The sequence below is a fragment of the Patella vulgata genome, chromosome 1 (assembly GCF_932274485.2).
Source record: "Patella vulgata chromosome 1, xgPatVulg1.2, whole genome shotgun sequence".
Classification (NCBI taxonomy): Eukaryota; Metazoa; Mollusca; class Gastropoda; family Patellidae; genus Patella; species Patella vulgata.
In genome coordinates this window covers 37,073,743-37,100,063 of record NC_065879.2, presented here as the reverse complement: position 1 = coordinate 37,100,063, position 26,321 = coordinate 37,073,743, and the positions used below count along the sequence as shown (strand labels likewise).

The following is a 26,321-nucleotide window of genomic DNA, read 5'->3' as shown; positions in this document are numbered from 1 at the left end:
GAATATCGGTAGAAATTATCGCCTTTAGAGATCATTCAATATAATATCATAAAAATTAACTTATTTGCTATTCAACAAAGAGGAACTGCTAATCAATTTCTTAAACATCCAATAGTTGCTAATCAATTTTTTTTTCTTATCATATACATGTACATGTGTACCCAGTAACAAAGATGCAATAAAATTTGTTTAAAGTAACAAAGGGACCTGATGCCATAAAATATATTTAAACTAACAAAGGGACTTAATTGAGTAAAATATTAATACATGTAGAATTTCACATAAAGCGAACTTTTACCAGTCGTCTATCAAATAATTCCCTGGTTGTACATTTCAAGGAGTAGGGTCGCCTGTCCAACCTCTTGGGTTTTCTTCAGGTCCTCCAGTTTCCTCCCACTGCTAAAAACCCCCTACACTTAAGCAAATTATTGAAATAAAATTGAACCATGTTAATCCCAAAATGACCTAGTTTGTGTCAAGTGGACATAAAACCCCATTTGTCTCTCTCTATCTCTCTATCAAATAACTCAATGTATAAATCTACAATAATGAGTTTAATACCGTGCCCCCAGTGCATTTACCTTTGACATACGACAACCAAAGACTCAGAGACAAAAATTGTTGATTTTAAAGACTATTATTCTGTAGACTGTAGGTAATGCAATACATGTACCATGCACAAAACTCTTTTAGGTTTACAATGCAGCTTGTCACATAATTATTATCAAATGGTTTTCAAGCTCCAATAATTTTACAGGGCACTAACCATCAGTTCAGTGAGATACTACCTACAGCTGGAATAACTGAGGTGTGGTGGATTCAACCACTCGATACAGGTGTACATGTAATAATAATATTTGCCATCTATGAAGGCTCAATGGGGTGGGTTTTGTAACCACCGCCAACTACTGTAGTTTAAAACACTGGCAATTTCTCTTTTCAATAAGTCTAAATTATTCTTAGAAAAAATAATGTAGACAATTAAAACCATAAAGTAAAAAAAAAAAAAAAAAAAAAAAAAACCCAAAAATGAATGTCCAAGTAATTCTACTATACCTGTAGTAAGGGGTTCAATCCGGAGATGAATTTTACTTCGTTTTCCATCAGCTAGTTGTTGTTTTACATTCAGATTAACCACATGTACAGCTTGTTTACTTGGAGAGGTATTGTTCGTGCTGCAACCTCTTCCCGCTGTAAAATGTCTCAGATAAGCCGATATATAAGCAGAGTTGTAAGGGGTGGTAATTTCACATTTGGGTTTCTTTTTGGGTTCTGTAACATAAAAAGAAATACGAAAAATGATAATACATGTATACATGTACATGGAACTAAATTAACTATTCCAAAATATTTCAATGCAATTGCAGACATTTTACAGAATGTGAGTAAAAATGGGTTATTACATGTATTTCAATAATATGGTGGAATAATTTACATATCAATTTCAGACTGGTCCACCCAAAACAAAATCCTTCACCAAAAATGCTCAAATTACAAGCCAAATTCAACACAAATCATCATGAAATTGATACAACATTTTTACATGTAAATCATTATTAAGTGCATTAAACTGCACCATTTAACAGGCATTCACAGAAGTGTTTTTCAACAACTTTGTCGCCCATAACATGTATCTAGCTCTCTCAATTTAGGGTAAAAGGAGCTTACACTTGTCTGAACAACTTGCAGTCATTAACCAACCTTTAATCCTACATTATGATTATAATACATTATAATAGTACATTATTATATGCCTTGCTAGTTGCTACCCATTTGTGTACATTTCCAGGGGCCCAAGAATAGAAACGAAATGGGACATATGCCCGCCATACAGTGTGCTTGCTATGATGGAATTTTTGTCCGGACAGCGGCGCTACAGCCTATTGTTCTATCGAATTCCAACTGCCAAGTGATCTTTTACTTGCACGGCAATATGGGATTTAACGTCCTACTTTTCTGCTCCGACTGAGCTACCGAAGATGGACATATGCCCGCCATACAGTGTGCTTGCTAGGATGGAATTTTTGTCCGGACAGCGGCACTACAGCCTATTGTTATATCGAATTCCAACTGCCAAGTGATCTTTTACTTGCACGGCAATATGTGTACACGAGACATCAGTTTTTTGTCCCATTCGAATGAATATTTTTCGTTCCATCTGAACAACTAGACTGCTGTCCTTGTCTGGCTCTCAGTCCTGCACCACTGACAACATGGAACCATACTGGAAAATCGCAATGAACTTTCTTGGCCAATACAGGGATCAAACAGAGGACCTCCAGGTTAGCGAGCCAACATCTTACCCACTGATCCACCATGGCATCCTACTAACTAATTGTTAAATGTATGTATATCAATTAGAAATTTTGACAGTTTAACCTTCATAATATAAAGCACTTTCAAATAACCATCGTTGAATGTGAACAGACACTATTTTGGTAGCCAACTGATTTAATTTCTGTTTTTTTCACACATTTATTTGAGATCATATCTGAGATCATATGGGACGTTTTTGGATACAGTAAGCTGTAAATGGCCATAGTATGTTTTTACACTGTTCAAAGACTGTACATGATTTGAGAAAATACAGATTGATAATAATATTGCTAAAACCATGCTTTGTTCTACTAGGTGTGTTCAAATTAGATTGTGTGCACAATTTGAGATATATCTGTTAATCCATTCGAAAATAGACCTTATAAGATTCATTATACTTTGTTTTCAAGGACTGAAGCAAATGTGGTGCAAAATGCTTGCATTTTCGGTAATTAAATGTACAATAAGTTTTCTTAATTAAAATACACTAATATCCCCTCTTTAAAATAAAGTCGGGTCCAATAAATTAAGTGGAAATCTACAATAATCACAAGACAGATGAAAACATTCTTTCCTAGCCTGATTCCTGAGAGTGAGTTATGTTAAGGTTACATTTAATAATGTCAGAGAAATGTAAAAGTACATTGCTTTAAAGTACACATACATATGTTCTCTAAAGTACAGTACAGGTAATAAAATACATCTACATGTATGCTTAAAACAACATCAGAAAATAAGATGTAAATTTCTTTCTGACACTGGTACATGTAATTGATAAATGAAAAATACATGTATAACATAATAAAAATAAGACAACTTGTCTGCGATATCACCATCTGTGCAAGTGGACATTAAAAACTAATAGAAGTGTGAATAAACAAAGGCTAGATCTTTAGAACATGTATATCAAATGTTGTCATGTCACTCATGTGTAGTGTGTAAGATATCACACGACCATATCCTGCAATATTAATTACTGTAACCCAAAAAACTGAAAAGTATAACTACATGCACATTTCATAATTCTATAGTATTAAGAAACGTGACTACATCTAATGTAATATATGATGAATGATGAATAATAATCATAGAGTTTTTATATTGTGTTGACCTTGAACAGTATATAATATCCCATTTCTTATAAACATGTTTGCTAGTACAGCCTACTCTCCTCTCATACTATGAGGTTAGGAAATGAATGGAATGCCACTAAGAAAGCAAGCCAAGCAATAAATCAAGGCCTCACCAATGAAAATGATCTTTTCTTCCAAAATACTTTTACTGCAGGTTTAAATTTGATGTTGATAATATAAATATAGACTAGGAAGATAACAGGTATAGGAAGTTACATGTATATAGTTGTCATATATTTTTTTCAGACTTGCTATCAAGAAGATTAGAAGAATATCAATTATCATGACAACATGAGAAGAATTGGGGTTGGGTTTAAGGGTGAGCTCCTTTTTTTGTCAAATTACAATATTTATTTTAAGTTACAGTATACCAGTGAAATACATCTATTTCCAAGGTCTACACCCCCATTTCAAAATTTCTGTACACATACTTGAGTTTAAACATGTATTAAGTTCATTGTCACTCAATGGAAATACATGTACATGTAAGTTTATTGACTTTCTGACTTCATTTTTTTTCTTGTCAGCCTTGTTAATAAAATAAGTTTGAGTGAACCCAAACACTAAATTACTGGATGAATAAAGCTTTCATTGCTTACAATAGACCTTCATTTACAAGTACTGGTGAATCTTTAGGGTATTTACATGTATATGTAGCCAGTTTAAACTTAAAAGATATATATATATAAACATGTATATATATTTACTCGGGTCATCATCTTAATAAATACATATGCATTGATTAGAAAACATGCATGTAAATGGCATGTACATTTTACATGTACATATAGAAAAGTATATTTGTTACGAAAAACAGGTTTGAAAATGCTTCAAGGAAAGTTCTTTTCACAACCTGCACATTTTAACCCTTTCAATGCTAGACGTAAATCCACTGCCTGTGCTAGACCCTTTTTTGAGGAAAAAAGGGAGGTTGGAACTGAATGCCAAGCAGTACTTATGGAAGCTTTTATGAAAAATCTTTTTGTCTGTTGGGATGGGCATGAGGTTGGGCTAAGAGGAAAAAATAGAATTTTGGAAATTTGCATAATAATGTAGTCACGTGACGTCATGGCGGCCATTTTGGATTTCTCATTTCACACTAAAGCTAACACGAAAACGAATTTTTCTCCATGAAATACTTAAAAGATATTGTTTTTTTTACTGGATTTTGATAAAGATATATAAAATGAACAAAAATATCAATAGCAGCCATGAGCAATGCCGCCGCGAACACGCGCATCACGTCTCCCGCTGCCATGACCACGTGCGGATTGCAATACCTTGATTTTACTTTCACTTTCACTTTCATCCCCAAGTCCTATATCATTATCAATATAGTCAGTCAATAGATCTACACGTTCGGGAATCAGGAATTACCTACGTATTTTACGATCCAGCAGGCCAGCATTATTATAAACATCAGAATTATTGTCAGAATCTACTGCAGACACAGGGCTAGCGTGTTCACATTGGGCTTGTTCATCATGCACGGGAGACATAGCTAGCCATGGGCGGAACGTCGCGCAACAAATCACACACTTCATAATACCAATCACTGTCCTGACTACTATCATTATCAAGTAACTGGAAACGAATTATGTGTATCACCCGCCTCGAAATTGTCCACATGTTGGTCAGCAAGACGTCATTCACGACTTCGTCGAGAGTGCATCGTCTACGTTGTCACAATGCACTCCGCCATTTTACGGTTTGCCGCTTTGAAACACGTGGAAATATGTTCTAGTGTATAGAAAATACAATAGATGGCACTTGCAGTTACGGTACTAATTTTAGCGAGGGCTTTACTGAGTACACGGTAATACCGGGTACGGGCATTTTACCGACATTTTATAATACCCGGTACTACCGGGTATACGCAGTGAAAGGGTTAACATGCAATAAGTAGTATATAATACAGTATTACAGGAGCCACCGGCACATCATGTACATGTACATGTACCGTACAGGTTATTAGTGAGCCACAGTGACTCAGTGAGTAAGGCAACCAGTGATTGCCAGGCAAGATACGCCCACATGGATATGCGCAAATATCGAAAGGAACTGAGATCTTTGGGATATAAACACATGTTTTAAGTTTCATCAAAATTGGATAAAAATTGTGACTTCTAGATGGTCCACAACTTTGATATTACATACAGGGAGTTGCCATTTTGTCTGGCAGTTTCGGTCTGATTTTCACAAAATTCAAACTCAACCATCATACTAGTGCAACGGTGAAATATTTATAAAAAAATTTAAAATCGGATAACTATTGTGACCTCTTTAGGGACCACACACTAAAAACATGATTTTTTCGTTCAATTAGGGGCCATATACCAGAAGTTATTGTCCAATATATATAAAGGAACCAAGATCGTTGGGTTATAAACATATATTTCAAGTTTCATCAAAATCAGATAAAGATAGGTTGCCAGGCAACAAACATACGCCCACAGCAGCTAAATTGTCCGGGCAGTCAACAAGAGTTGTAGCATATTCTTACTTTTTTCGGTAATGAAACATTTACAGTTCCTCCCAAATTTTTGGGACCGAATCGCCGCGACGCGGTGAAAAAAAACTCTCGGAATTCTCTTAGATTTCACGGTGAAATTTCGCTTGATTCCGCGGCGATTTTTCTCTAAGATTTGCTAGGAATTCACCATGTTTCTCTAGGAATTCGCTATGTTTCTCTAGGAATTCACCGTGTTTCGATAAGAATACATCGTGTTTTGCCGTGCTTCCCGCAAGGAATTCGCGAGCCTACCTTAAGCTAGGGTCGAACTAATATTGTCTATAATAAATTAAAGGAGTTGTAATATAGTAATGCTCCCGGGAAACGTGTACATGTATAATGTACAGGCAGGTTTGAATAACAAATAAGTTAGGTAATCTCGGGAAGACATTTACCGGCATTCTGTATCGGTTAGGATTTTTTCCCCAACGCACTTTATACATACATAACGCCGGCCAAAATGTATGCAAACTATGAACAACTTACAATTTTTTAAACATATCAATTCATCTTCGTTTATAACTTAGATGTAATCCGTCAATTTGGGGCTGCTATCAAATCCAAACTTTAAATTATATACGATGAGCTTTTACACATTACTTTATTACTCGCAGCTTCGATTAATCTAAATCAATCATCCATACAGCACGTACAGTAAATCACTCTGCGGGTCGCTTAACGGTATGTTACGTGGTCAGAAACGCGCCAAAAGATTGGGACTACATGTATGTTCTTACGCTGTTTTACTCGGCGAATAATATCCGCTGTGACAATATACATCTACTTTATGTCACCCAATTCATTTCAGTGGGAGCAGATATTGAATAAAGCCATTTTACACACACATACGTGTACATTACATGCGCCTCATATATTTATACAATATCCACGAGTGTGTTAATTCTCGTCTTCACCCCGTTATGATTTACTTATTTTGAGTACACTTTCTAAATGATTCCATTCTTTTGTACGTCCAACTTGTCGATTTCTTACTGCATATACATGTACCCTGCAGTCCATGCGAAATGATATTTTTTTTACTGGCATTTGGGCAGGTATTATTCCAACTATTACTGGACCGAATGAGATTTTACTGGTCCAAAAAAGTTCATACCAAAAATATGCATAAAATAAGTAATAATGGCCTAAAACTCGAAAAACAACAAACAGTATTTTCATTCTATTGTTACTTAATATTATCTATGATACACGTAAATCATTATTATTTTCTATCAACAATAGCTTGGACTTATAACTAAATTTTTATCGCGCCAATATTTACAATCGTTTTACTGTTCTATAAATAGACCGCGTAAAGAAAATGTAATCCCTTAGATGACAATCGAGTCTACCAGAAGCCAATGTTATTAATACAATAAAAGGACTTTCGTCTTAGTCTGGATTAACCTAGCCTACTACTTACTAGACTAGCTCGATATACGGTACTACGTACTCGAGATAAGATTTTGTTTACATTTTAAACAATAGTGAAATTAACACAATAAATTAAACGAGAATTCAACAGTCCGTGCACGAAGTGCCGTCAGTCAGTGCCAATACGGCGATGATTTAATATTTGTAAGTTGAGTGTCCATTAACCCGTCCACAAGCAAACCCGTCCACGGTTAAGGTAATACCGGTACTTGACTTGTATATTATTTAATTGATTAGAATAGATCAGTTTTACTCATTGGTTGTTTATATTGTTTTACTTACCTAATAATCAACTAGCTTGGCTCGCCATCCTGACAGCGATTAGTTCGAGTTCAAATTCTTTATTCATTTAAGCCAAAGACTCATCAGGTATAACATATAGTACACAAATAAATACAATATGTACAAAAACAATATAGTTCACCGATGTTTTTGTAATAAAGAACAATAGTATTGTTTGTTGATTAGCGTTATGATTTTAGACAAAATGGTAAGTTCACCAATGTTTTTGTAATAAAGTAGACCCGTATTGTTTGTTAATTGACTTTATCCCATGATTTAAAAAATTGGCGATGGTTAATATTGGGTCAAAAATAATTCCTTAAATTGCGCCGGAGCCCCTTTTAGATTAATTGAATTCGCATGAAAACAACAAAGATTGGCTATGTGCGATTTTATTCTTTGATCTTTGATAACACGGGACATTTCTGTTATTCAAACAAATCTGCAGGAAAATAACAACATACAAGTTGACAGTTACCATTGGTTTGGGGTTCATAAGGAATAGGCTCTTCTATCGAGCCCACAGTTATTCTTTTCTAAAATAAAATGAGTGCCTTGGATTTTTGTGTGGATTTGATAGCGGTTATACTTTACTAATATTCTCTGACATCGGAGACTTGTGTCGCGTTCATTTCATTTTTGCGGTAAGTACGAACTTTTTATGTCTGATTTGAAAGCGCTTTCGACTCCCGTTGCAAGTTCTATTTGTCACTTTTGTGACTTTTGCAGTGTACCCCCTCCCACCCATATTATTTTAATACGTCATAATACATTATTATCATATACCGGTGACAATCAAGATTTGCTAAATACTTTTCGCCAAGTAACACAGCGTAATAGTCCCCGTGTCGAACCCAACATCTCATGTTTTCGCACGTTTCTGACCACGTGACGTACGGTTAACCGCATTGCGGAGTGATTTACATGTATGGCACTGTGATTTATGAATGGTTGATTTAGATTAACTGAAGCTGCGAGTAATGAAGTTATGTGTAAAATCTCATCGAATATAATTTAAAGTTTGGATTTGATAGCAGCCAATAAGATGAAATGATACGTTTAAAAAATTATAAGTTATTCATTGTTTGCATACACGTACATTGTGGCACCACGTTATACATGTACAGTGTGTTATAAATATGACCGTAGCTGCCTCGCCAACAGTTAACATATCTTGTATTCAACTTAAATAAATAACATTTTTCATCAACATGCTTACATCGGGATGATATCGGCACTCAAGCGATTCACCGTGTTTCACCGCGAAACACCATAATTCACCGCGAAACACCCTATTTCGCGGTGATTTGGCTAGCTGCTGTTTCGCTAGCGATTCTCCAAGATTCCATCGTGAAATAGAGTGTTTTTCCGCGATTATAGTCCCAAACTCCAGCACTGTAGTGTATAATACACTAAAATCTGATTAAGAGCAACAACTCATGAAGTAATTATCAGAAAACCATTAGAATATGTTTGTTTTTTATAAAGTTCTGCCCCATGCTAGTGTTTTGTATACAAAACTTTTAATATCATGAATTTAGCTGTTCAAGTCATAAAAATTCATTGAAAATCAATATACTTGTTCGTCTCAAGATCTTAAACTCTGTGTATTAATCTTAAGTCAAACGGATGATAACTTTAGCCTTTAGACTGGAAATCATTGAAAATCAAGGGCCATAACTTTGGCAGTAATTATCATGAAATAGCTAAAGATAGGTTGCCAGGCAACGAAACATACGCCCACAGCAGCTAAATCGTCCGGGCAGTCAACAAGAGTTGTCGCATATTTTTACTTTTTTCGGTAATGGAACATTTATAATACACTAAAATCTGATTAGAGCAACAACTCAGAAAACCATTAGAATTTGTTTGATTTTTATAAAGTTCTGCCCCATGCTAACGTTTTGTATACAAAACTTTTAATACTGTATCATGGATTTAGCTGTTCCAAGTCATAAAAATTCATTGAAAATCAATATACTTGTTCGCATCAAGATCTTAAACTCTGTGTATCAATCTGAAGTCAATCGGATATTAACTTTGGCCTCTAGAGCGTCCACAAGATTTTTTGAAGTGATCAAGAGCCATAACTCTGGCAGTAATTATCGGAAATCGCTGAAAATCAATAGGCTTCTTCGTCTCATGGCCTTAAACACTGTATATAAATTTAAAGTCAATCGGATATTAACTTTAGCCTTTAGAGCGTCCACAAGCAATTGTGGACGACGGACGGACGGGGGCGACGACAATGTACGACCACATTTCAATGTGGGCGTATAAAAACCAAAGCTTCTTCGTCTTATGACCTTAAACACTGTGTATAAATTAAAGATCAATCGAATATTAACTTTGGCCTCTAGAGTGTCCACAAGATTTTTTGAAGTGATCAAGGGCCATAACTCTGGCAGTAATTATCGGAAATCGTTGAAAATCAATAGGCTTCTTCGTCTCATGACCTTAAACACTGTGTATAAATTTAAAGTCAATCGGATATTAACTTTAGCCTTTAGAGCGTCCACAAGCAATTGTGGACGACGGACGGACGGGGGCGACGACAATGTACGACCACATTTCAATGTGGGCGTATAAAAACCAAAGCTTCTTCGTCTCATGACCTTAAACACTGTGTATAAATTAAAGATCAATCGAATATTAACTTTGGCCTCTAGAGTGTCCACAAGATTTTTTGAAGTGATCAAGGGCCATAACTCTGGCAGTAATTATCGGAAATCGTTGAAAATCAATAGGCTTCTTCGTCTCATGACCTTAAACACTGTGTATAAATTTAAAGTCAATCGGATATTAACTTTGGCCTCTAGAGCGTCCACAAGATTTTTTGAAGTGATCAAGGGCCATAACTCTGGCAGTAATTATCGGAAATCGCTGAAAATCAATAGGCTTCTTCGTCTCATGGCCTTAAACACTGTATATAAATTTAAAGTCAATCGGATATTAACTTTAGCCTCTAGAGCGTCCACAAGCAATTGTGGACGCCGGACGGCCGGACGGGGGCGACGACAATATACGACCACATTTCAATGTGGGCGTATAAAAACCAAAGGCTTAAACACTGTGTATAAAGTTAAAGTCAATCGAATATTAACTTTGGCCTCTAGAGTGTCCACAAGATTTTTTGAAGTGATCAAGGGCCATAACTCTGGCAGTAATTATCGGAAATTGCTGAAAATCAATAGGCTTCTTCGTCTCATGACCTTAAACACTATGTATAAATTTAAAGTCAATCGGATATTAACTTTGGCCTCTAGAGCATCCACAAGAATTTTTGAAGTGATCAAGGGCCATAACTCTGGCAGTAATTATCGAAAATCGCTGAAAATCAATAGGCTTCTTCGTCTCATGGCCTTAAACACTGTGTATAAATTTAAAGTCAATCGGATATTAACTTTAGCCTCTAGAGCGTCCACAAGCAATTGTGGACGCCGGACAGACGGACGGACGGGGGCGACGACAATATACGACCACATTTCAATGTGGGCGTATAAAAAATGGATAGCCTTAGGGTTTTCAAGAACTCAAATTACCTGCCCTTGATCGTAGGTTGATTCTACGAACCAATCAAAACAGTTTACATACTAGCCTTAGTGTCATTGTTTTCATTCACAACAATAATCTTAGTTGCCATAAAATGCAATCTGATTAAAACACAGATCCTATTTCGTTTCGTTTTTATAATTCAAAATTTCGTTTTACTTGTCTTGACTACACTAGGATCTAGAAGATTATTTGTTATCATTGACGTGTTGTGTATAGTGTGAGGTATTAGCCAATGAAACAGTCCTTTACGCGTGCTTTAGGCGTGTTTTGCACGAAACTGTGGGTAATCCACTAGTAACATCAATGCTGATTGGTTAATCAAATGTCTGACGTCATACATGTAGGTCAAAAATTTTCTCGAATTTTCGTCAGTTTGATCACTTTGTCAGTATGATTAGAGCACAAATTGCACTAAAGACCAGTTCAATTTTGCAAACCCATTTTTGCCCCACTGTGATTATTTGTCCTCCAGTAATTCCAATATAAAAATGTTGCATACTTGACAGTTCTGACCATCTCCAGATGTATTGATAGCGATAATCAACGCAATGCCAATGGGACAAGCAGTACATGAAAACATTTTAAACAACGTAATGTTATTTTTAGACGTGTCATTCCCGTGGATATTCTCCATCAACATCCGGCGACATATTTGGCTGTCAAGTAACATCGTATTCTATTGGCGAATTTCAGATTTCTATCCAATTAAAACGAGCCTTACATTAGCATTCAATAGGTTTGGTGAATAATTATGAAAGCCCTAGTTTTACCATGGAAACGCTCATTGCTTGGAGTAGGTCACTATACTCAAACACATGCAAGTACAGTAGTTTATAAATCTCAATATTTAGGAGAGCGATTTAGCTAATTTGCAAGCGTATTTAATGATTCCCCCGAGGTTAAAGTCTCTAACTCAATATCATCCAAAGTCTTCCACATTGAAAACATGAATTGTTTGTCAATTTCAATCAACATTGATGTTGTGATCTTACCGGGAAAAGATGAGCTTCTTATATCAAATATTTAAGACAAAATAAACATTTCACCATTGGTACATGTACCCGATTCGTGTACCATAATGTGTTTCAGTTCCATTTGTAACAAAGGATATGAAGAACAAGGCTAGACATATTCCACAAGTCATGTCAACAAACAGTGACGTCATATTCTTATCTGGTGAGCATGTGCAATAAATACTATCGGTGTAGACTGGAAAAACCAGATGCTAGAGATTGCCATTTGATTGAGACTTCTGGCGTATTTTGCCGAACATAACTGATTTGAAATTAAGAGTAAAGATAGGTTGCCAGGCAATGAAACATATGCCCACAGCAGCTAAGTCCTCTGAGCAGTCAACAAGAGTTATTGTATATTTTTTTCTATTGTCGGTAATGAAACATTAAAATCTGATTAAGAGTAACAACACATTAAGTAATTATCCGAAAATCATTAGGAATTGTTTGGCTTTTAGTTCTGCCCCATGCTAACGTTTAGTATACGAAACATTTAACATCATGGATTTAGCTGAACATTGAAGTTATCAAAATTCATTGAAAATCAATATACTTGTTCGCCTCCAGATCTTAAAGGCGCTAAATCGCTAACATTTGGGACCTAGAAATTGACAAAAGTGGGTCGCAACGCATATATTACTGTAATATGAATGTACATTATATAAACTGACTTACATGTACATTCAATGGTTTCCGTTTTTACTCCAATTTCAAATCAGTTATGTTCGGCGAAATAAGCCAGCAGTCTCAAGCGAGTGCAAATTTCTAGCGTCTGGTTATTCCAGTCTACATACGCCGTTTGATTTGGTGCAATGTGTCTAGCCTCGTCCCTCGAGTCTCTTGATACAACTGGGGCCGAAGCGCATTATGGTACACGATTCGTGTACCAATGGTAAAATGTTTATTTTGTCTTAAATATTGGATATCAAAAGCCCATCTTTTTCCGGTAAGATCACAACATGAATGTTGATTTAATTTGACAAATAAATCGTGTTTTCAATGTTGAAGATTTTGGATGAATATTGAGTTAGAGACTTGGCTACTTTAAACTCTGTTTGATTTGGTGCAATGTGTCTAGCCTCGTCCCTCGAGTCTCTTGATACAACTGGGGCCGAAGCGCATTATGGTACACGATTCGTGTACCAATGGTAAAATGTTTATTTTGTCTTAAATATTGGATATCAAAAGCCCATCTTTTTCCGGTAAGATCACAACATGAATGTTGATTTAATTTGACAAATAAATCGTGTTTTCAATGTTGAAGATTTTGGATGAATATTGAGTTAGAGACTTAGCTACTTTAAACTCTGTTTATCAATCTTAAGTCAATCGGATGATAACTTTATCCTCTAGAGCGTCCACAAGATTTTTCAAAATGATCAAGGGCCATAAATCTGGCAGTAATTATCGGAAATCCGTGAAAATCAATAAACTTCTTCGTCTCATGGCCTTAAACACTGTGTATAAATTTAAAGTCAATCGGATATTAACCTTAGCCTCTAGAGCGTCCACAAGCAATTGTGGATGCCGGCCGGACGGGGGTGACAACAATATACGATTTGCTCCGGGAGGTGCAAGAGCGAAAGCGCTTCTTAAATGTGAAGGATTGCATTCAAAGTTGAAGTATATGTACATTGTAACAAACAGCATATCAAAACTAACCAAGACTGTTATTACATGGACATAAAGATTAATTAATAAGAATTGTTATTTTTTACAGAATTCTCAGAAGTCAATCTACATGTATGCTGGCAATAGGCAAGGACATTTTGTCATGATCAAACAAATGACCCAACACAGATTTAACAAAATAACAGTAGTACATGTAAATAAAACAATATCTGTGAGTAATTTCTATTATATTATCCACACAGTTCCAGCTCCGGTAACTAATAGTCCTAATTTCTTGTTGATTGTATTTATCAAGACATTATATACATGTACATGTATTGCTGTCATAGATCACATGTACACTGTATTTGGCTTATCAATGAACATTTTGTCTTACATGTACCCTTTTGTTATAAATTAAGAAATTGCTATGATCGCTCTCTGTCATCTCGAAGTGGTTATTATATGTATAATGTATACAGTCTAAAATCAACAAGGTTGGTGGTTTTTCACCAGGATTCACAGTCATCAACTATTAATTGTAGTGATAAGCTTACACATACAGAGATCTGCATGTTTTATTGAGACATTAAAGTGTTATGTTGACAGGCTTACTATTTGAAGTTTTGAAGAAAATTTAAATTCACCTAACACAGTGAATGACAACCATTAAACATGTACATGTACATGAAAGATAAATAACCTTGCTTTTTGTTTTATTACTTACATTGTCAAATTCAAAATAAATTTAACAGAAAGCCTAACCCATATCAGCAATCACATTATCATGTGTAATCTGACGATGTGTCTCCCCTGTGAATGGGCCCAGAGTGGAATAGAACGGAACGACACCACTATGGATACAGAGGATGTAATAAAGGTGTGCTGTACTTTTCATTAGGAATATGACCTATTTGTACTTGTCCAAAATGTACATTAAAAGCAAGTAACTAATGGCACTCAAATGTACATGTACATGTACCAGGGTTGTATATATTTGTTGGCAAATAGGCCAACTCCACTTTAACAAAAAAGAAAACTTTTTACATAATGTGTTACAATCTCTTTTCTTTTTGGAAACAAAATGTTGGCCGATGTTCAAATCTGACCAGTTCATTAAACAAACAAGGGCCAGGATGAGAGGAAGTTGAATTAGTTTAGGCAAGCATTTTACACTGGTTAGTTGGAGTACATACATGTACAAGCAAAACTGACCCTACAACTGACCAATGCAAACAAATTGGTGGACAATAGGATGGAAATAAATAACCATACACTGACTGTTTTACATTATTTACACATTTTCTATAAGAACAGTTTTCTTCATAATCTGTCCATTCACCCATATAGGAGTTGAATTTACAAATTCTTTGTACAAATGTGAATAAAAAATGTGATTGTTTTTAGAGAAACAAATTACCATTGATCAGTATTCACCCAATACTGAATGGCACATACATGTACACGTATAGTCGGACCGGTTTTAGGTATATCAACAGCAATACCGGATTCATATTTGTTCAATCAGCATTTTACAATGTTCAAATAATAGTTGATAATAAGTTAACTTTATTGTTTTTATAATTTATTTATGAAACATTAATTTGAATCATCAATGACCCATGATTTGGGTTAACTTAAATCCTTATCAAAATTTTTAAAAATCCTTTCATGGAGTGCCAGTAAATGTTAAATATCTGTAGATGTACATTATATTTTGCGATAGTACCACACAGGTACATGTTTCTTAATAAATCACACAAATGAATCAGCTGATGCTTAATATAATATGCATAAAAAGTTTACCTGTGAAAAGGAAGTAACAATGTACACAAAATACATTAATAAGGTGCACTCAATTATCAAGGATTTAAACCATGGGTCCACCTTTAACCGTTTGTGAAGGTACATGTATATCAATATAATGAGGGTACGGTAAATGTATAAAGTTAGATTTTGACATTGTGTTAACACCATTCAATAGAACTATAGAGAAATGGCAAATATTTTTTTTAATTTAGACACTATTCATAATTCTGACCCGAATCAATGAAAAGATCAAATAACAAATAGAAGTAAAAGGCTTTTAGGTTTTTATATTTAATAAATGAGTGTGTTGAAGCCGCTAAGATCTCTTGTTACATGTAGCTATAAAATAATAAATAGCACACCTTCAATAAAATCGAAATTGGGGGGGGGGGGGGGGGGTGTCTACAGACCAAAAGATAGTTTGCCAGGCAACGAAACATACGCCCACAGCAGCTTAATCGTCCGGGCAGTCAACAAGTGTTGTCGCATATTTTTACTTCTTTCGGTAATGAAACATTCATAATACACTCATGAAGTAATTATCAGAAAACCATTAGAATTTGTTTGGTTTTTAATATCATGGATTTAGCTGTTCAAGTCATAAAAATTCATTGAAAATCAATATACTTGTTCGTCTCAAGCTCTTAAACACTGTGTATCAATCTGAAGTCAATCGGATGATAACTTTAGCCTCTAGAGCGTCACAAGATTTTTCAAAGTGATCAAGGGCCATAACTGTGACAGTAATTATCGAAAATCACTGAAAATGAATAGACTTCTTTGTCTCATGACCTTAAACACTGTGTATAAATTTAAAGTCAACCGGATATTGACTTTGGCCTCTAGAGCGTCCACAAGATTTTTCAAAGTGATCAAGGACCATAACTCTGGCAGTAAATATCGAAAATCACTGAAAATGAATAGACTTCATCTCAGACCCTAAACACTGTGTATAAATTTAAAGTCAATCGGATATTAACTTTAGCCTTTAGAGTGTCCAAAAGATTTTTCAAAGTGATCAAGGGCCATAACTCTGGCAGTACTTATCGTAAATCGCTGAAAATCAATAGGCTGCTTCGTCTCATGACCTTAAGCACTGTGTATAAATTTAAAGTCAATCGGATATAAACTTTGGCCTGTAGAGCGTCCACAAGATTTTTTAAAGTGATCAAGGGCCATAACTCTGACAGTAATTATCGTAAATCGCTGAAAATCAATAGGCTGCTTCGTCTCATGACCTTAAGCACTGTGTATAAATTTAAAGTCAATCGGATATAAACTTTGGCCTGTAGAGCGTCCACAAGATTTTTTAAAGTGATCAAGGGCCATAACTCTGACAGTAATTATCGGAAATCGCTGAAAATCAATAGGCTTCTTCGTCTCATGACTTTAATCACTGTGTATAAATTTAAAGTCAATCGGATATTAACTTTGACCTCTAGAGCGTCCACAAGATTTTTTGAAGTGATCAAGGGCCATAACTCTGGCAGTAATTATCGGGAATCGCTGAAAATCAATAGGCTTCTTCGTTTCATGGCCTTAAACACTGTATATAAATTTAAAGTCAATCGGATATTAACTTTAGCCTCTAGAGCGTCCACAAGCAATTGTGGACGCTGGACCGACGGACGGACGGACCGACGCGACGACAATATACGACCACATTTCAATGTGGGCGTATAACAAAAAGGCTACAGCTATTGATTTACCGTATGTAAATATCTGACTCCCAACCTATGATAATTCAAAATTGATAATGTATTCATTTATTATTGTATGAATGAATGAAGTTTAAATTCCTACTGTTCTGCTCCATCTGGACTAACGAAGACAAACATAATTGAATTACAACTGTCAGGGGTTCTTTCATGAGCACACCACAGTACATGTACATCAGTTTTCCATACCATCCGAACAACTTGGTGCAAATCCAAACATTTCTGAGGAAATGAGAGTGGAAATCTTTATACTGGATGGGTGAAGGACTGTTTTCTAATCAAAGGAATTCTAAAGGCATAATTACAAGGATAATAAGGGAGATTCAATCTACAACTATACTCCCTTTATTGCATTACATGTATTACAGGATATCTACATGTAGCCTACACACCATAAGATTATCAAATGGGATACATGTCACAGTACATTTTCACATGAAAAGATCATTCATAACCTATTTTTTTGTTTAATCAAAACTTGAAGTATTTCTTTAATTACGAAGCAGTTAGATGTAGCTTTTTATTCATCGAGTGGTTTACTAATTTACAAGGGTTGAGTTATAACACACTTATGATGAGAGTCAAACAAACCAAATGTTCACAATTATATGTATTTACATGCAAGTAGGCTACACACACACACCCGCCATCTTTTTTTTGTCAGTGCACTGGAGGTCAAATTCTATTCTAAAGAATGTAGGCCATATCATATCATCTATCTAATTATTTTCTTTTTAACCAAAATGTTGTGTGTTGGTGCACTAAAACTAATACAAAATAGACATAGCCTACTGACTCCTTGAAATTATTCTGTGATTGAATAAACAGGATTCCAATAGATTATAAGAGTTGTGTTCATTATAAATTGTGCCTGTCATGGCTCAAAATTGAACTTCTTCAAAATCAAGTCAATAAACCAGGACGGAGGGTCTGGCAAAGGACAAAGGTTAGTCTTTTGGATGGGACAAAGAAACAAGGTCCTGTGTGTACACACAGGCCTGCACCTAAAAGAAGCCTTGAAAGTAGGAATTTGATATACATGTAAAAGTAGGCAGTAGTGCTGCTGTTCAGGCAAAATTACCCCTGTATGGCATATGCCCGTCTTCATTAACCCATTTCATTTTATTTCTCGAATTTAATTTGTAAACTATGACCAATTCACACTACTTGATGTTATTGAAATAAGATGCAATTGAAGTAAATTTGACAAACTATATTTCTTTTCTAGATACCTTGTGCTCATCACATACATGTAAACATACGTGTAAACATTGGTGATTGATTGTTCAATCTAAGGGGTACATGTATAAATCTCCCTTATCAATTATCTAGCAAAATTGAAAGTTTTCAATTGTATGGGTGATAGAGTTTACGTGTACATTATAAAGTAACACATGCATCTGAAGCACCATCTTGTAATACATGTATATACTAATGTCCAAAAGAAAGTATACACTGTGCATTTCGTGCTGCATCAACCAAAGTCGTTTTCCATCGTATGCCGCATTTGGGTACAATGTCAATTTGTTTTGCTTTTTTATTTTGCTTAGAAATGTTGAGTTTTGACGCAAGAGACAAACTCAGTAATGTTTTATCAAATGTTTTTAATCTAAATAAAACTTAGTCAATTTTTTATTGTGTATACTTTCTTTTGGACATAAGTATACATACATTACATGTATGTACATGTATAAGCGATGTTCAGCTGTATAAAATAATGTTCAGGTAAATGTTAATACATTTTGTTGAAAATAATTTATTTGATTTTATACTTTGTGCCTTGTATGATATTTTTTAAAATTAATGAAGTTGTTAAATTATTGATTTCAGATGATAATGTACACATAAAAATATAAATATAAAAATAAATCAGACATAAATAGAAATGGTGAAATCTATGAAAAGCTTTGTTTGTTTTGTCTGGTTTTCTATAAACAATAAATCTTTCCAGTATTAGACTTGTCATAAATAATTAACAGTCCTGAACAATAAAAAGGTATTGAATATTATTTCCTAGGTGAGGGAATACAAATGCAACCCACAAATATTTACCTTAAATTAAGGATTTTTAGCTCAAAGACCAGTAGCCAGTGTCCAACCAATGTATCTTTTCAAAAGTTTAAAAAATTCCTGTGTGTGAAAAGTAGGAAACTACAAAAGTTTCACTTGTTTATCTGTATAAAGATAGGTTGCCAGGCAACGAAACATACGCCCACAGCAGCTAAATCGTCCGGGCAGTCAACAAGAGTTGTCGCATATTTTTACTTTTTTCGGTAATGAAACATTTATAATACACTAAAATCTGATTAAGAGCAACAACTGAGAAAACCATTAGAATTTGTTTGGTTTTTATAAAGTTCTACCCCATGCTAACGTTTTGTATACAAAACTTTTAATATCACGGATTAAGCTGTTCCAAGTCATAAAAATTCATTGAAAATCAATATACTTGTTCCTCTCAAGATCTTAAACTCTGTGTATCAATCCGAAGTCAATCGGATGATAACTTTAGCCTTTAGTGCGTCACAAGATTTTGCAAAGTGATCAAGGGCCATAACTTTGGCAGTAATTATCGGAAATAGTTGAAAATCAATAGGATTCTTCGTCTCATGATCAATCGGATATTAACTTTGGCCTCTAGAGCGTCCACAAGATTTTTCAAAGTGATTAAGGGCCATAACTCTGGCAGTAATTATCGAAAATCAGTGAAAAGTCAATAGGCTTCTTCGTCTCATGACCTTAAACACTGTGTATAAATTAAAGATCAATTGGATATTAACTGTGGCCTCTAGAGCGTCCACAAGATTTGTTGAAGTGATCAAGGGCCATAACTCTTGCAGTAATTATGGGAAATCGCTGAAAATCAATAGGCTTCTTCGTCTCATGATCGTAAACACTGTGTATAAATTTAAAGTCAATTGGATATTAACTTTAGCCTCTAGGGCGTCCACAAGCAATTGTGGACGCCGGACGGACGGACAGAGGCGACGACAATATACGACCACATTTAAATGTGGGCGTATAAAAAGGGACAGAATAGGGTATTGTTTAGTAGCTACATGTAATGAAAACATTGTGTATTACAGATTGATTAATGTCTATCCAAGAAATATTTAAAAGATAATGAGTATCTGAGTCCTGGTGTGCAATTTTACGACTATAGGTACATTTACATGTATCACTTGCAAAACACAATATTATCTAATTAAAATTCCAGCACAAAAATGGTTGAATATTCTGTTTGGTATTTACAGATATATGCCATTGGTCTTTCATCCACCTATGCTACATTGTACTTCTCTATATACAAGTCTGTCGCCATTTTTATTGTCAAGCTAGGTTCCCACTATCACAATTCATGCTACAATTGAAATTGTGTTTTTAATTGTGAAGTAATCATGGTGATAACTATAAGGTATTATCATATACTTAGGTCAGTTGTAGCAAACGTGTTGACTGTATCGAATAATATCCTAACATATCTGCACATAGCAGATCATGGATCCAATAGGGACACTCCTATCGTAACGCAATGCATGACAGTGGTAACCTGGCATAATCTAAAAATCTATTGGTACCAGTAGGCCTGTTTTAAATCTGATTGAATCCATGCCTGGCATTAGTATTTTGATTTGTTTTCTTAACAATCAATTTGTGTACATATTAGTGTTGATTAGGCTGTGAGAAATTTGATATTTAGCAAAAAATGCAATGATGCACCGTTACTTTAATATGCCTACAATACTTCCTTATATTTTCGGTTTTCTTTTAAACAATTTCTGTACTTTTTATTTGGGTAGATGAAAGTTCGGGTCAGGTCAAATGAATACAAATATTGTAAATATATTAGATTTTACTGTAGTACATGAAAGTGTTAAGCCTGGAAATAAGGCACCGGTCACAGAAAATGTCCGACACCATCCCTCTAGTGGCTGTCAGTACATGTATGTCCGACACAAACTTGTCATTTTTCTGTGTATTATTGATATTTATTAATATTTATAATTTAGATTTGGCACAAAGCTAAAGATGGCCATGGCTGAACAGGGTGAAAATATGATACACCCACACTGAAATGTGGGTGTATAAAAATAACATGTACTAGTTCAATAGTCACAGTGACTGACATTTTGTCTAGTACCATACAAATAAAATTATTATTTCTCAGTCTGACAAGTTTACAATAACAATACATACATGTAACAAAGAAATGGTAGAAGTACATTTCTTGTCTGATTTTAATGAATAGCTTGGTTCAAGTTCTTAATTTAACCCGAATTAAACAAGTTCAGCACTTTTCAGACAATCAAGAAGAACTACCAGACTTGTCTTTGTGAAAATTCATTATCTTTGGTGAGTATACTTACTTTATCAATAACAAAAGGTTATCAATGGTTAGTATCGAGGTTTAGTAGTATTTCATTTTTTATTATTAATGAATCATTTTGCATTCAAATTATGCACTGTAAACGTACAAAGAGTAACTTGAGATTATTTTTTACGCTGTACGTATAAAAGACATTAGTAAAGTGTGTAGCCTACCAAGTGTTAATCAACATGGTTCGGAGCCAAAGAAATTCAATTTTCTTGGAGTGAAAAGCAAAGGATGCATTTTATCAAAACAGTTAACCTAGATGGCAATTATCAAATAGTGACCATTCGCCAGAAAATTTATTTCTGATAATACTAAAGATTCCCCTCTTTCTGTCAGACTATGTCAGTGCCTATTCCACTGGTGCCTGTCATGCTATCTGGCACAAATTCCCCTTCTCTGTGTCTTAATGCTTTTTTCAAATGCCCCACAAAATGTTTAAAATATTAGGTACTATGCCTACTATAATCATTATTTCCAAGGCCGACTCACTTTTTGCATCTATACATTCCCAGTTTTTACCATGTAATAAGCAACAACATGTGATCATACAGAACTCTGGGTCAATGGCCTTTACTCCACAGACTAGAGTTGATCAAATTTGGGAGGATGCCAATGTTACTTATATTCTGTTGAATGCAAATGTAACATTATTCTAAAGATGGCACCAATTAAGTTAATTAATAAAATTAAAAACATACCTTTAGCACAATCCACATAGACAATACTCCAATACAATATTAAAAGTAAACATCGATATTTGGACAACATTTTGCCCTTGATAAACAGTCAGCCCTGGCTCCTTGCTAGGGCACAAACAGTGAGTCATGAAGTAAATTCTGAAGCATAAGACGGTTTCCTGGAAATAAAAAAAGATTTGGAATATTAAAGAGAGGGTATTAAACTATTAAAGAGAAGAACTAAGTGATGTACATATACTGGTAAAAACCCATATCATTTTCTTCTGGGCATATTTTGCTAAATACTGTAAATGTAGTTCACAAGAAATGTTAACATAATCCTCCTTGTCTAATTTTTAAATAAATATTACATTAGCTTTAGCTGTTTTGGTTGAATTTTGTTTGGCTGTTTTGGCTAAAATGTTTGACCGTTTTTACCACATGTTTTGTTTATGGCCGTTATGTCCATAACCCCTTATATATATACCTTGTAAAATGCAATCAATGAAGTGCAAATCTCGTTTCAAGTTTTATAGAGATACATACATCATGTACATGTATCAGGTACATGTATTACTGTCAATCGTGTCTTAATTAAAATGTAAGCATTAGACTTCAACCTTAAGGCAGCTTTGGTTTATTTCAATGATGTAAAATTTAATTATATTCTGATAAATAACCTTAGTTCGTGAAAACTTTTTTTTATAATTTTGAGATTATACTCTTATTTTTTTGTTTACAAAATAATTTTCAAATGCAATAAATAATCTGGTGGTATAAATAAAGTGTAATGATAAATCCTTTTTGAAGTTTCCTGAAATATATTAATACACAGCTATTTTCTGTAAAAATTAGTTATCGATTAATATTGTCTGTGATACAATGTATCTCAATGAGAGATGAGAATGTAAACATTCTGTCAATTGTAAACATTGAAGGGTGTGGATTTTGTTTAGATGGGTCTTAATAAAATTGTCTCAATTACCATGCCCAGCTAGCCAGCAGGCCTAAGTAAAGTTTAAATTTAATGCAATGCCAATATAACTGGAATAATTTTGTCAAATAAACCAAATACAGACATTGTAAGAGGATAATCCAGCTTTGAATGGATTTGAATTTTACTTGTCATTGTATGGGGTGATGAAATGTTTTATTATCCTTGCCTTAAAGTAACTTAAAGAAAAAAAGAAATACTATTTTTCTGCATTATGTTTAAACAGATCTATATACCATTGATTATAATTAGACACATTAAACCAATACTCATTGTAAAAGAAGAAAAGAAACACAAAAAATATTTGGATTGTAAGGAATGTGTCCTTTTGTAAACAATAACAATAATAAAGACATAGGCCAGCAAGGAAGAAACCACTCGATATGCCGCGATCGTCCTCTTAAAAAAAGGAGAAAACAAAATAATAAACTCTGTAGAATACAAATATATATATATAAAAAAAACTATTTGCTTCGCACGTAATTAAAATATACAGCAAAGATCTGAAATGGCTAGGATAAACAGAAAAAATAATATAAGGCCCGTCAACACATCAGAATCGAGGCTTCTCCAAGTTCTCGGGGTCATGAAGAAAAACATGGCGGAGCTTGACCGCAAAATGGACCGTTAACGATTAACTACGTCTTATTCTTACTGAATTACGCTTGCAAAACATTCTGCATGCTACCCAATAAATCATAAGTAGTACATACATACTCGATAACGTATTCATTGAACATGCAAACACGCACAAACATAAACAATTTGACAACTTAACTAACCTTTATCAACTTGAGGATTTTGCCTCCGATGCCCCAAATACATTGAGCGGTAAAAAAAGACTTTTTGGTGGACCACGTGTATTCACATTGATCCCAGTCACATTGAAACACAACAATAAACAATAACCTCTTCAATATGTACTTCACTAAATAATTGACAATAAACAATAACTGTCAACTTGTGAATTGCATCTAAAACGCGTTTTTCAGTATGTTATTCCCTCGAACACTGTTGTCATTTGCTTAGGATCTAATTAACCTCATTCCATATATGGATTTCTGACGTCATGATCTTCTATGCCAGCGCCGTCTAACGGTAACTAGTGGAACAAGCACCTGCTGTGCACGGATTTTCCACCACCAGAGTGCAGCAAGCGCGATATTTATTCCTGGAATTAAACCAGCTACATTTTGATCGTAAATTTGTTTCATAACTTCCCGTATATATTTTTCTTACAAAATTGACCTACTCCATACGCGCAACCTAAATATTCTAGTAAACAACATACATAGGGAAGGCGGGACTTAATACTATTGCGTCGCGGAGGTTCTTAGCTTCTATGGGCACCTGCATCCATGAATTATTATTTACTTGAGTGTATTTAAATTTTAAACAGGCGGTATCACTCTCACCCAAAAAATAGATATTATCAATTTTGAATAATATGATAGGCTAACCTTCAGTAGTAAATACATTGGTTGTTGTGATCATGTATATAATATAATGTATACTACCGACATGTTTTTAAATGTCAAAAGAAAGTATAAATTATTATTATCCCAAAGACAGGATTATAATTTTTATCACATTCACAGAATTCCATGACATCCTTTTAAAAAAATATTGTTATTTTTTAACAAAGCAGAATAATGGGAGATATCTCTCTAGAACTTTATTTTATTCACAAATAATGGATTGAAATACTTATACGACCGTTTGATATTTATTAATTATTCAACATTGAGAAGTATTTATTGCATCTAGTCTACAGTTAATCCGATAATTTAGAGGCGATTTTTACTAAATAGTAATAAAATGCGTGTGTGTGTGTGTATGTATGCGTATAACCACAGTCAAGATATTCTCTCTTATCTATGAATTTAACACTCGATATTATTGATAGTAGAGTCCCGGTTTATTTTTGGTTTTTGTTTAATGAAAATGAAGTGAAATGGGGGTTAACGTCTTATTTTTCTACACCAGCCGCACCAATGAAGACGAATTGTTAGCACGTGCGCGCTGTATCATAAAGTCTGTCATTGAGTCAACTGGCGTGGTTTCGATTCCTAGGTTGTACGTGACAAGGAGTAGGGTCGCCTGTCCAACCTCGTGGGTTTTCTCCGGGTCCTCCGGTTTCCTCCCACTGCTAAAGACCCCTACGTGCAAGCGAATTATAAAAATTAAATTGAACCATGTTAGTCCCGAAATGACCTAGTTTGTGTCGAGTGGACGTTAAACCCCATTTCTCTCTCTCTCCCATCCAGTGTGCCCAGACTACGGCATTTCCACCTACTCTCCATCGAATTCTAACCGTCCAGTTTAATTTACGTACATGCCAACGTGTACACGGATTTTTCGTACCATCTAAAGGACTTGACACAGTATTAGAACAAATTACTTGGTATTGATTAATCGATGCCACTTAACGATATTAATTGAATGAAATCAACTAATATTCCAAAACTCGTAACAGACAAACGAAAATATGTTCATTTGAAATATTCACAAATTTTAAAAATCTAAAATTAACCAAAAAACTCAAAATATTTGTCATTTGAATTGAATTGATTATTCTAAAAGCATTCGAATAATGAATGATTCGAAAAGAATTCAAAGGAAGAAGTTAGAAATACAATGTAGTAAATCTAAAATTAACCAGAAACACTCCAAAGATTTGTCATTTGAATTGAATTGATTATTTATTCTAAAGGCATTCGAATAATGGATGATTCGAAAAGAATTCAAAGGAAGAAGTTAGTAAATGTAGTAAATTCGTTGTGACTCCTATGAGACTCGATAAATTTTACCATTTCCGAGAACCCCTTGTACCGTATTTCAAATATTTGAGCTTTTCATTTAAATATCTATATCCAGTTTCTATATTTCTTT

The 26,321-nt window shown here is 34.5% G+C and overlaps 1 protein-coding gene across 1 annotated transcript in view; it reads right to left on the bottom strand.

Moving 5' to 3' along the window:
• The window catches only part of LOC126816149 (transforming growth factor beta receptor type 3), a 74,721-nt gene extending 50,271 nt beyond the window's left edge, over positions 1-24,450 (bottom strand). Inside the window, exons 1-3 of the mRNA XM_050542378.2 lie at positions 24,212-24,450; positions 22,457-22,614; positions 1,057-1,272 (exon numbers count right to left, since the gene is read on the bottom strand). Coding sequence (XP_050398335.1) covers positions 1,057-1,272; positions 22,457-22,526 — 286 coding nt within the window. The 5' untranslated portion in view covers positions 22,527-22,614; positions 24,212-24,450. The remainder of the gene's footprint in view (positions 1-1,056; positions 1,273-22,456; positions 22,615-24,211) is intronic.
• Between the last annotated feature and the right edge of the window lie 1,871 nt (positions 24,451-26,321).